The sequence below is a fragment of the Vipera berus genome, assembly GCF_964194415.1.
Source record: "Vipera berus genome assembly, chromosome: 4".
Lineage (NCBI taxonomy): Eukaryota > Metazoa > Chordata > Lepidosauria > Squamata > Viperidae > Vipera > Vipera berus.
The window spans coordinates 122,895,966-122,907,797 of NC_138206.1; the positions used below are offsets into that span (position 1 = coordinate 122,895,966).

Genomic DNA, 11,832 nt, shown 5'->3' on the forward strand with positions numbered 1-11,832 from the left:
TGTGTCAATGAGCGTTGTTGGTGGAGGGAATCTTACATCAACTGACATAGGATGGGATTCCTTGGGTTTTGTCCAGCATCCCTTTGGGTGGGAAGGACATGCAGCCAGAGCAGGAGAAGATCTTGGTTCTGCCTCCCTCCCCTCCTTCCCTCCCTCCCTCCCTCCTTCCTTCCTTCCTTCCTTCCTTCCTTCCTTCCTTCCTTCCTTCCTTCCTTCCTTCCTTCCTTCCTTCCTTCCTTCCTTCCTTTATTGAGATTTATGCTGGACTGCATGGTCCAGAGGCTCATATTTTTAAGCATCTGAGCCTAGGTAGAATCCAGCTAGTGTTTTTGATGTTTCATCCTGGCACCAGGGGTTTTGGGTGATGGGGCTACCTGAAGCCTCCCCAGTTTTGAGAAAGAAGCCTTGCTTCTCCTGGTTACAGCAGTGACCCCAAAATCTCCTCCTGGATCACAGAAACACTATTCAGAAAGCGTTGTGGGGAGAGAGCATTCTTCCTTTCTCATTTTGTAAGTGCAGCCAGACTTGCAAAATACTTAAATGTCACTTTCAGTTCTTAAAGCAATATTTCTCAAATTCTTGAGAATTTTAAGATGGGTGGACTTCAAGACTTCAGTCATGCTGTCTGGGGAATTCTGGGAGTTGAAGTCCACTCATCTTAAAACTGCCACGTTTGGCACACACTGCCTTAAAGAGTCACATGAAGAAAACTTTGGTTGAGTAAGTTATGCTATCAATTCACTAAAAACTGGACTAAGAGCAGCATAGTGCAGTTTTTGTATAAAAGCTAAAAGGACTTTACAAATTGCTTTCTACAACATGAGCTTAGAAGTTGGAACAAGAATCAAAAATGTGAAAGAAACATTCAAAGATGCATTTCGATATGGCAGCCACGACAATATTGTGGCTTTTCCTTTCTTAATTTCCACAGAAGCAGGAGTCCCAAGAAGCAATGTGACAGTCTTCGTGCCGGTGGTGGGCCAGGAATACCTGCAGAAATGTCGTTGCTTACAGGAAATATCCAGAACATTTATCGGAAGACGGGACTTTCTCCCCTCAGAGGGCCAACTCTCTCAGCCAAAAGGCAATGCACGCGTGCACCTTCTGCCTCTCAGGTCTTCCCCAAATGGCAGCCACTTCAGTATTTTTGAAGTTCTTCTAATTGGCTTCCCTTTTGTACTGCAGAAATAAATGAAGTTTGTGGGGGGGGTTTCCTAATGTTCCAGGTGGTGTGTGTGTTTTGTCCTGCACCCTGTTTATTGTCCCAGGTCCCCAGCAGTGGTGTGGTTAGATTCATCATTTTCTGTTTGAACCCCAATAAATGGGTTATCAGCACCTGCAGCAAAATCCTTAAGCTTCCCTACACAGAGAGAGAGAGAGAGAGAGAGAGACAGAGACAGAGACAGAGACAGAGACAGAGACAGAGAGACAGAGACACATTGCCCATACCCTTAAGCAGGATCCGGGACAGTTGGATCCAAGAGGGATGCCATCAATCTGCCTTGTTGTGGATGAAGCCAGGTGAGGCCAGGTGTCTCGGGAGCCTTCAGTTCTTCCCTTTATGAAGCTACAAGGGCGCAGGTAGTCTTCTGTGTATGGCCACATGTGGCAGGAACTTCTGTTGCCAAGCAAGGTGGTCGTGGTTGTGCCTGATTTTACAACCTCTTTTGCCACAGTCGTTAAAAGAATCACCATGCTAGGTGATTCTCGTATTCGCTAAGCGAATCTGGCTTCCTACCTGGATTGTGCTTGTCAGGAGGTCACAAATGGTGATCATGTTTGTCCTCGGGACGGCACCACCGTTGTAAACATGGGGCGATTGTCAAGTGCCTAAATTCTGATCGTGTAACGAAGCTCATAAGTTACTTTTTTCAGCATTGTAAGTTGGAATGGTCATTAAATGAAAGGTGGTCCGCTAAGTAGGAATAGAATAGAACAGAACAGAATAGGAGTAGGAGTAGAGCAGAGCAGAGCAGAGCAGAGCAGAGCAGAGCTGAAAGGGATCTTGGAGGACTTCTAGTCCAGCCCCCTGCTCAAGCAGGAGAACCTGTACCATCTCAGACAGGTGATTGTCCAGTCTCTTCTTTTTTTATCTTTATTTTTCTTTCCTATTTTTTTTATTAAAGAGTTTTACAAAAACAAAATTTTACAATATATCCCCAAATCCCTCCCACCCCAAACCCACCCACTTCCCCCACCCACTTCCCAGAGCTAAATACAGGATTATAGTTACAATAATCACATTCTAAATAAAAATTATGCATAATATACAATTAACCAAATTCATTTAAGGCAGGCATTTCTTCTCTTCACTTCTTCCACCCAAAATAGTGTCCCCATCCTCAAAAAAAGGGAGGGGAGTCCTCCACTTACCTGGGTGGCAAAGCTCACCTCTGCAAGAAACTGACCAAGATAAGTTGGGATTTGCCTATTAAGTCTTTCTTTAACACTTTCCCCCTCCTCTTTTCACACGGAGGCTAGGTATAAAAGGATTAGATAATGAGAATTGTCATTGTTGAACTTTCTTCAGCCTAAAATACACCCCCTCTCCCAATACACACACTGGTGATTAGCTGAGATTTAATTCACTATTGGAGAAGCACAGTCTTGGAGAAACAGAAGTAAAAGAAAGAATATCCTTTAGTTAAAACCATTTGGAAATTAATCCTTGCAACGGTGACCTACTGAAAAACGGAAGGGAAGAGGTAAAGAGGAGATGTGGTTAAATGAAGCCACCAGACAAACTTTGGTCTGCAATGATCTCAGAAGTATTTTACTTCCTCAAGACATAAGGAAATAATACCTGCTCAAACTTGGATAAGCTGGAAAAATTGAGATGGGAAGAGAGTTTACATATGTCACACGTGAGAAGAATTGTATTAAAATAAAAGTAACATGCGATGGGAGGAAATCTGCCAGGAAAGCTGGAAGCTGTGTTGGTGGGTGAGATAAAATGAAAATAGTAACTCCCCCCCCCATTTTTTAACAGTAGGGGGAAAATAAGTATGGTGAGACCCGGCTATAAAGTTGCTAAACTGCAAGAAACTGCTACCGACTGTTTTAAAATAAATGCTGCTGAATGCCTGGTTTGTCTATAATGCAGATAGTCCTCAACTTACAACCACTTCCAAACCCAAATTTCTGTTGCTAAGCGAGACGTTTGTTAAGTGAGTTTTGCCCCATTTTACGACCTTGCCCTGGCTGTTAAGTGAATCACTGCAGTTGTTCAATTAGTAACACGTTTGTTAAGTGAATCTGGTTCCCCCCTTGACTTTGTCAGAAGGCCACAAAAGGGGATCACAGGACCACCACCCCCAGGACGCTGCGACTGTCGTAAATACGAGTCAGTTGCCGAGCGTCTGGATTTTGATCACGTGACCCGGGGATGCTGCAACGGTTGCTAAGTGAAAAACCGTCATATGTCTCTTTTTTCCCAATGGTGTTGTAATTTTAAATGCTCATTAAGTGAACTTTTGTAAGTTGAGGACTACTTGTAATAATAATAATTTAAAAATTCTCATCCACCATTTTAATTATAGATTGGAGAGCAAAGTTGACTTGCTCTACTGGAAAAGGGGAGGGTGAAGAGGATGAACAATTCCTGCCCCCTCCCAGATTCCGGGTCTGGCTGCAGTCTTGGGGGGGGGGCAGCCATTGCCTTATGAGTCTGCCTGCCAGGTCAGATCGGATGGGACCAGTTGCAGTAAAGGGGGGATGTCTGTAGCTCAGGGTTGAGATGAGCGCGCTTGGTGGTCTCTGAGCTGGGTGGTTTCCTTGCAGACGTTTCCTGACCCAACTAGGTAACGTCATCAGTGCCAGGAGGGATTTGCAGAGAGGAGGAGGACGTGGAGGTATTTTCTGAGCTTGCTTGTTTCCTTGCAGACGTTTCCTGACCCAACTAGGTAACGTCCTCAGTGCTAGAGATGAGGCAGTAGCACTGATGATGTTACTGAAGTTCAGAGAGCACCAAGGATCCTTCAGGATCACTTCCCCCCCGGCCCCAAGCAGGCTGTCCGACGGGACCTTGGAAAGGGACGTTTCTGATCCCCCCTCGAATCCCCTCCCTCTTAAAATCTGGTCTCCCTCTGAGTTTCAGGCACAGAAGGGAGTCGTGCTGGGACTGAAGATTTGAATTTGGCAGATATATTTTTTTCTATTTTTTTTCTTTCTGCATAATTTTGCTACTGTGTTCTATGGCTGTCTTTATTATTTCTGAAGAGTTTTTGTTTTCACTTAGTGATGTTTCTGATTTTCAGAAGTTTCAGCTCTTTGATTTCGGTTGAACAAATTTCCCATCGTAAACTAAGACCTCTTATTCTGATGTCATCCCTGCCTCAGTCTAAAATTATTGCTGGGCAGGCAAGCAGAATCTTTCCAGGTGACCTGGCCTGGTTGTCGTAAACCTTTCCCTGCGGGCCTCTATGAATGCAAGGGATGGTATCTCCCATTGATTCTGTCTATCAAGTTGGAGTCCCCTCTTAACAACCATGAGGGCAGGACTTCTCCAGGGTCTGCTTACAAACCTTGGCCCTTCAGGACATCCAGAGGTGTTCCCATCGCTGCTGTAGTCAAATAGGCCTCATCGTGCTAAACCAAACCACGAATCTCCAGCAACCTAACACAGGCCTTGTTTTGGGGGATGAAATGCATCCCATACCAGATGCTTGTGACCCTGCAAGGGTAAGTTCTTCTTAATGACCACGCAGTCTGTTTAAATTGGACCTCACGGAGAGCAGAGTAGCCCGTTGCCTCAGCTTCACAATTATTTGACATTTCCATTAAAAAAAAACCTTCTGGTTCTTACAGCACTTTGGAAAAGGACCATCAAGTACAACACTTTACTCTCCGTTCTTGGTATGTCCTAGAGGTGGGGGTTGGATTTGACCCCAAATTAGCTTTCTCTCTCTTAACCGGAAAGAGATGGGAAATCACATTCCAAATTCCGATGGATCTTTCTGTGATTTTGTTCTTTGCCATTATCTGTAGGCTAGCCTAAAAGCAAATTTCCTATACAGCATTTATTTTGTAATGCATTGATACATTGAACATTGAATACACAGAATCATCAAATGCACAACACCAAAGGTTTTCAACATGTTAAAAGCATCCACATAACATTTTGATTAAGCCAACCCACTAAACTGTCGGGATAAAGTTACAGGCCAGCAAGTACACAAATGATGTGAACTTGCAGAGAATGGCGGATTTGGCGGTTGATGCCAAGCTAACTGGGAATGTTGGGTGGCTGCATAAGGCAGCTCTGTTTTCTGCATCGGTTACTTTGCCTTCTCGTGAGGCTGCTATGAAAAACAGGGCCAGGATGAGCTACGTGGAGTAGGTCTGTTCTGGAGGAACCATGGACATCCCCACATGTGCTTTGGTAGGGAACCAAGGCTCTCCGGACCCACCTTAGAACATTCTTGAAGGAATTCCTCTGAAGTAGACCTTCAGCCGAGAAGTTGCGCGCATGAAAAGCCCTGTTTCATTGATGTACCTGCCATGGGTCTAGGACAACTGGCTGTGCGACAACTATGTTACAGTAACATTGAAGAAATGGTGGAATAGAATCATTAAAGAAAGGATGCCAAAGGAGGGACAAAACGTGAATGACAAAAACTGAAACAATTTTAAAAACTATTTTAAATAATTGAATTGTTGAATTATCCTGTTGGCCACAGTGAGTTGGCTGTGGCAAGTTGTCCTATTCCGGCCTCGTCACAACTATCACTGAACCCTTGGTCACTTAATAATTCCTTGAGTCTTGGGGAGTCTTCGGCCTCTCTAATTAAAACTACGGTCACGAGGCATCTGGATCTGCTCGGAAAGGGTCCAGTCATTGTTCCAGAGAATCTTAACCTCTTGGATCTTGGTTCAAAGTCTCAGAAAGGCAAGTTCTTCTGGGAACTGAGACTCCTCTGGTGAGGATCTCCATTATAGGATCCCCCTTCAACTAATTAATGCAAACTGGTTTCTTGGGGTCAAAGGTGGACATATAGATAACATCAATATTTTTCCAAGAATGGATCTCTAGAGCAACCCTTACGTTCAACAAGTGTGCCACTGGCTACTCCTGATGGAAGGGAAAAGAAAGATGTGGTGAGTCCAGGGCAGTGGGGGATTTGGGGCGGCAGATTAGGAACCAGGAGAGAACAATAAAAAGCAAGGTGCATTTGTGGAGTCGGGGTGAAGAGGAAGGCAGTGAGATACTGACCCAGGCAGGTAGGGTAAGAGACCAATATAACACAGATTCGCAGATTCATTTTGCAAGTATCTCTTAAGGGTGGGAATAACAAATTGAGAACTGTTGTCTATATGGAAGTCCAGGCTGAAATGTCAGTTCATGAATACAAGCCTGTTTGTTTCACGAAGCTCTGTAATTATCAGGAACTCTTAGAGGGCTGGCCTGCCAATGATCTAGCGAGGGAGGCCAGCAGCAGCTGCTCAATGTTTACATCCCTAGTTAGAGAAGAATGTGGACTAGCCGAAGAGAAATACTAGGATGGCGTCTGGGGAGTGTTTATACAGTGTTTGGGTGGGCTGAGGTGTGATCCCAGTTCTAAAGATGGGGACTGGGGTCTTCTAAAAATACAGTGAATTTGGTCGCCAGTTTTGAGACTGGCTGTCTTCACCTGACAGCAAAAACACTTTAGTTGATAAGCATAGTGTGCTATTTCCCTTCCCGTTCTGAAGTACTCTTTAACCAAATGATTTATGCCTGTGTGAGTGAATGTCTGTGAGTTTTGTTGAAATTAAAATGGGAGAAGAGCAATAACTAGCTAATCCGCTCCGATTTAACTTCTAAACCATTTGAGGGAATTAAAAATTGCATCGGCCGCTTCAGAAAATATCACCAAATCTAACCTTAATTGCTAAGAGTTTCTCATTATTTCCAATGTCATTCCATTCAGCACAATGTGGGTCTATGAGACTTTGCCATCCCTAGAAGCTGTAGTGGAACCATCACGCTCTACAAAGACATGAATAAGGTACAAAGACTGAACTATGAAGAAAATACCTCATTAAGTCATTAAAATCCCTGCCGAACCATGTACTTAATGGTGCCCTCGATCAAAGATGATTTGAGATGGGAGGGGTCAGCTCTGTTAAGTTTGGGATAAAATGAGGAAACCAGTCGGAGGTTTTATTTCTTTCACTGTCTGCGTTCTTCCTACCAGGATAGGAGATCTTCTCTTTGACTTATCACTCCAGATTATGGCAAGAAAGGTTTGTGGTCTCAGGAAAAATAAAGAGAAATGAAGTTTAATGTACTTGCCAGATGTCCCAAAGGTGCTTTTTTGACAGGCAACTGGACTTCCTTGGTTTTTCCTTGAAGACGTTTCACATCTCAGAAGCTTCTTGGGTGAGAAGTGAAATGTCTTCAAGGAATAACCAAGGAAGTCCAGTTGCCTCTTGAAAAAGCATCTTTGGGACCTGGAAGACTGAGAATCTCCCTAGACATATTTGCCAGGTGGTGGTATTAAATCAGAATGTAATCCAAGGAAATACCGTATATACTTGAGTATAAGCCGACTCGAGTATAAGCCGAGACCCCCAATTTCACCCCCCAAAACTGGAAAAAGTTATTGACTCGAGTATAAGCCGATCCGCCATTCTGCAAGCCTCCGCCGCCGGCGGAGGCTGGATCCGCGCTCTGCAAGCCTCTGCTGCCAGCAGAGGCTCGATCCGCCATTTTGCAAGCCTGAATACACAGGAATACCCTGTGTGGCCGCGGCTCTCGGGGAAGCCCTGGCTGTCCGCTTCCTCGCTCCACGCTGCCATTTGGGGCCCGCGCGTTCCCCGGGCAAATCGCGGCGCCCAGCAGGCGAGGAAACACGCCCGCTCCAGTCGCCCCCCTTCCCTCAGGAGACGCGAAGCAAGTGACCGCCCGGAGCTTACCGAGGACTTGCGCGCGGCCGAGGCTTCGGTGCTTCCAGCTTTCCGCTGCGGAAAGAAGCAGGCAGGCAGGGCGCGGAGTTCCGGAGACCTGCCGACGTTTGGGGAGGTTTGGGCACCTCCCCAAACCTCCCCAAACTGCGCCAACAGGCAGCACAACTTCTTTCCCGCTGCGGAAAGAAGCAGGCAGGCAGGGCGCGGAGGTCCGGAGACCTGCCGACGTTTGGGGAGGTTTGGGGAGGTGCGCGCGCACCTCCCCAAACCTCCCCAAACTTCGGCAGGTCTCCGGACGGCGGTGGCTTGGGAGAGGTGCGCGCGATCCCGGAAGCACCAAAGCCTCGGCCGCGCACAAGTCCTCGGTAAGTTTTTTTGTTGACTGGAGTATAAGCCGAAGTGGAATTTTTCAGCCCAAAAAGTGGGCTGAAAAATTCGGCTTATACTCAAGTATATACGGTAAGTGTTTTACCTAAATACTGCTGTAAAATATGTAATACATAACGGTATATGTGTGTGAATCTGTATGTAGGTATGTATGTACATGAAATACTCTTACGGTGTGCATCAGAGTCTTCTATTCGACATGCCTCCAGGATCACAACATCAAAATTTGGTAGCAAGCTGCCCATTTTCATAATTACATTTTTGTGGTTTTTAAAATTGGGGTTAAAGTAGGAATGTTTAACCTCTGCTAGGCAGCACACTTATTTGGCATCTAAAACCTGATCCCAGACTTGGCAACCCCTACAGAAGGACGGTTCAAGTGCCTTTGATCTTCCAGTGATGTCACCTTATCACAAATGCTCCTTTCTATCCTTGCAGGCCAAAATATGCTAAGAACTTCCTGTCTTTTCCCTGAAACACAGGAAGTATCTGTTTGGCACTGCTGGAAGTAGTACACAATGCATATCCATAATCCAAATTGTTAAATATTTCTTTGTTGGCTTTGCTTTGTTTCCTCGCCCTTGTCCCGCCTGTTTCTATTTCTGAATGTGGCCCTGAGCGTGCCAGAATGTGGCCACGAACCTCCAGAAGGGTGGTGATCCCATTGCACAACCCCCTAAGTTGTCAAAGCCCCAGTCTTTGTAGCCAAAATGGGACTGGCTGCAGATGTGCACACCTGGCCTCGGAGTTGTTTAAAAGCCATCAGGAAAAAAATAAAGGACAGAATAATGTCTCCAACAAATTTTGTGGAGCCTGGACTTGCCCATACTTATTAAAACTGATATTGGGCTGGGAAGAGATGGCGGGCAGGGCCAAGGGCTTGTTTGTGAACCAACCTGCTGACAAGCAACGCATCTCTGGATGAAGTTAAGAGGCCTCCTTCATGGGCTGCTTCATCCAGACTTCATGAGGCCGATGATCCCCCAAAGCTTTTTAAAATTGTGGGTTCCAAACAATGGAGAACCGGCCAATTTCCTCTGGACCAGCTTTGAGCCTTGGTGGAGCAGTGGGCTAATGCCTCCTTAAGTAACACCAGCTGCCTGCAATTAGTGCAGGTTCGCATCCCACCAGGCTCAAGGTTGACTCAGCCTTCCATCCTTCCGAGGTAGGTAAAATGAGGACCCAGATTGTTGGGGGCAATTAAGCTGACTTTGTAATAATGCCGCTTGGGGGTGTGTGTGAAAGCCCTAATAAGCAGGCATATGCATAGAATGAAGGCTATTGCTAAGCTTGTAAGCCGCCCTGAGTCTTCGGAGAAGGGCGGGATATAAATGGAATTAAAAAAAATAAAAATAAAAATAATAGTGGGCAAATTAAGGCAGACATTCATAAACTGCTCTTTCACAGATGGCAAAGCTCACGAAACGTAATTCATTTTCATTACTCAGCGCTTCCAATATTGAGACAATATGCAATGAAACAGAAAATTATCTTTTGGGTATAATGCAAGAAATTTTATAGGAAGGCGTCTGACATGATAATTTGGGACTAATTGTGGTTTTGAAGGGGAACTTGTGTTGGGGGTTTCCTCTCGGTTTATGGCGCTTAGAAGGAGGATATTGATTCTCTTCCAATTCACGCTCTGCTTTGTGCCAACAGGTTCCTGCTTCTGGGTGGCAGTGCTAAATGGCAACGTGGTGGGCATCGTGGCGGCCCGAGGCAACGAGGAGGACAACACGGTGGAATTGCGCCGCATGTCTGTGGACTTTAAATACCGTGGTAAAGGGATCGCTAAAGCTCTGGGTCGCAAAGTGCTGGAGTTTGCCGTGGTCAACAACTACTCCTCGGTGGTGCTGGGGACCACGGCAGTGAAGGTGGCAGCCCACAAATTGTACGAGTCCTTAGGGTTCAAGCATGTTGGGGTAGTCGAACACTATTCCCTGCCTGGAATGACCCATTCTATTGTAGAGCAAATATTCTTCCAGCTTCGCTACCACCGCTATTGCCTGCAGCTGCGTGAAGAGTGAGGGAACCTCTTCTTCACAGTGGTCCTCCCCAGAGCCTCCTGGCCAATGTTTTGTGGGGGTTCCCATCATGGTTCCTTTGCCATTTCTTCATTTCATGTTCTTCATTAGCTTTGTACAAGTCCTTGTACAAGCGAAGGGCCCGTCTTCTTCTTTTCTGAAGTGCTTGTGGGGTGATGGCAGCACTAATGCTGGAGATACGGTGGACTGCTGCCCTTGGCCTGGCCTGGGTCAAGGTCAGGATGGACGCGCGCTCACTCTCCCAGTCTTATCCTGGTTGCCTACATAAGCACAGAAATGTCAATGCATAACAAGGCTGCTTGTCTGACGTGTGTTATAAATAATAATAATACTAATAACAATTAATAATCACCTTTTCCCCTCCCCCCAAGTATTAAAAAAGCGATACTTCATGATACAGCTCAGTGCAAAAGTTTTATGTGAATGCATTTCTCAGTATCTTATGAAGTCGTATGCATTCATGTCCTCATGATACAATGCTGGTTAATCATGCTGACAAAAAATGTGAAAATCCTGCTTGCTATAATGCATGAAGAGGAAGTATTTGCATGCATTCAAGCACACTACCAAGTAGGCGCTAATAATAATAATAATAATAATGCACTTTCTGGATGTACCTCCCTCATGCCCAAATTCTCAAGAATATTGGTGCATCTCACACCCAGGACCTGGTCCTTGATCCTAATTTTCTTCCTAAGCCAGCAACTACGAGCCCTGAGCCCAATGTAACATATGTAAATTACCAAAATATCAAATATGTGAATGTAGATAGACTTTGAGGTCCCCTGGCAGATATCTCCATCCACAGTGTTATTTTTCCTTTATTGAAGAGTTTTGTTTATTATGTTTGCTTAAATGATCCAAACTCTTCGCTTTTGTGGACTGGTTTCCCAGAGGCAAAACGGAGACTTCTGTTTCTATGGCAACACACCTGTACGCTAATAATGTGCACCAAATCTAAACGCTTCAGAAAAAGCAATATGCAAAAGAGAGACGGCTGGAGTTGCCAGTTCAGCTGAAGAGGGCTAGGAAAGCAAAGATACTATTTTAATCAGTTGCTACTTGCTAGTGGGATAACAAATTTAGGAGAGCTGCCGTACAACGTCACATTTGTGAGTTGTACAGCTCCATGCAAAAAGCAAGGCAACGCAACAGAGATGTGGCATGCTGTCTGTTGGAGCCCAGGCTGCAGCTTCTTCTGCCTTGAAATACCAACCTTTATTTCAAGAAACAGCAACTTCTGCATTCATTATGTCCGAATAGAAGTCGGGCAGCTTTGGGGTTTAAAAGGCAACAGATCAGAGAAGCACGGAAGAAGTCTGGTTGCATTTATTTGAGGGTGGGGGGTGAAGGACTCGGCTTGACCAGAGCAGCTCTCATTCAACGTTTCCTCCGGTTGAAAAAATTACGATAGAAATTAGGCCACCCCACTGGGTTGGAGGGAGAAGGTCCCGTTTGGATGAGGCTGAGGGGAGAGGAGAGCGGAAGGACTCCCGCCAAGCCGGTCCTTTGG

The 11,832-nt window shown here is 45.5% G+C and overlaps 1 protein-coding gene across 2 annotated transcripts in view; it reads left to right on the forward strand.

Moving 5' to 3' along the window:
• Positions 1-10,419, forward strand: part of NAT8L (N-acetyltransferase 8 like) — a gene marked incomplete at its 5' end in the record, with an annotated part of 34,060 nt that extends 23,641 nt beyond the window's left edge. Inside the window, one exon of one of the 2 annotated variants that reach the window (XR_014026446.1) lies at positions 932-1,194. Coding sequence is in view for 1 of the 2 variants with exons in the window: in XM_081327780.1 (XP_081183906.1) it covers positions 9,934-10,301 (368 nt within the window). Of the gene's footprint in view, positions 1-931; positions 1,195-9,933 lie in introns of those variants that run through there. The other variant, XM_081327780.1, reaches the window with a different exon arrangement.
• Positions 10,420-11,832: the final 1,413 nt, after the last annotated feature.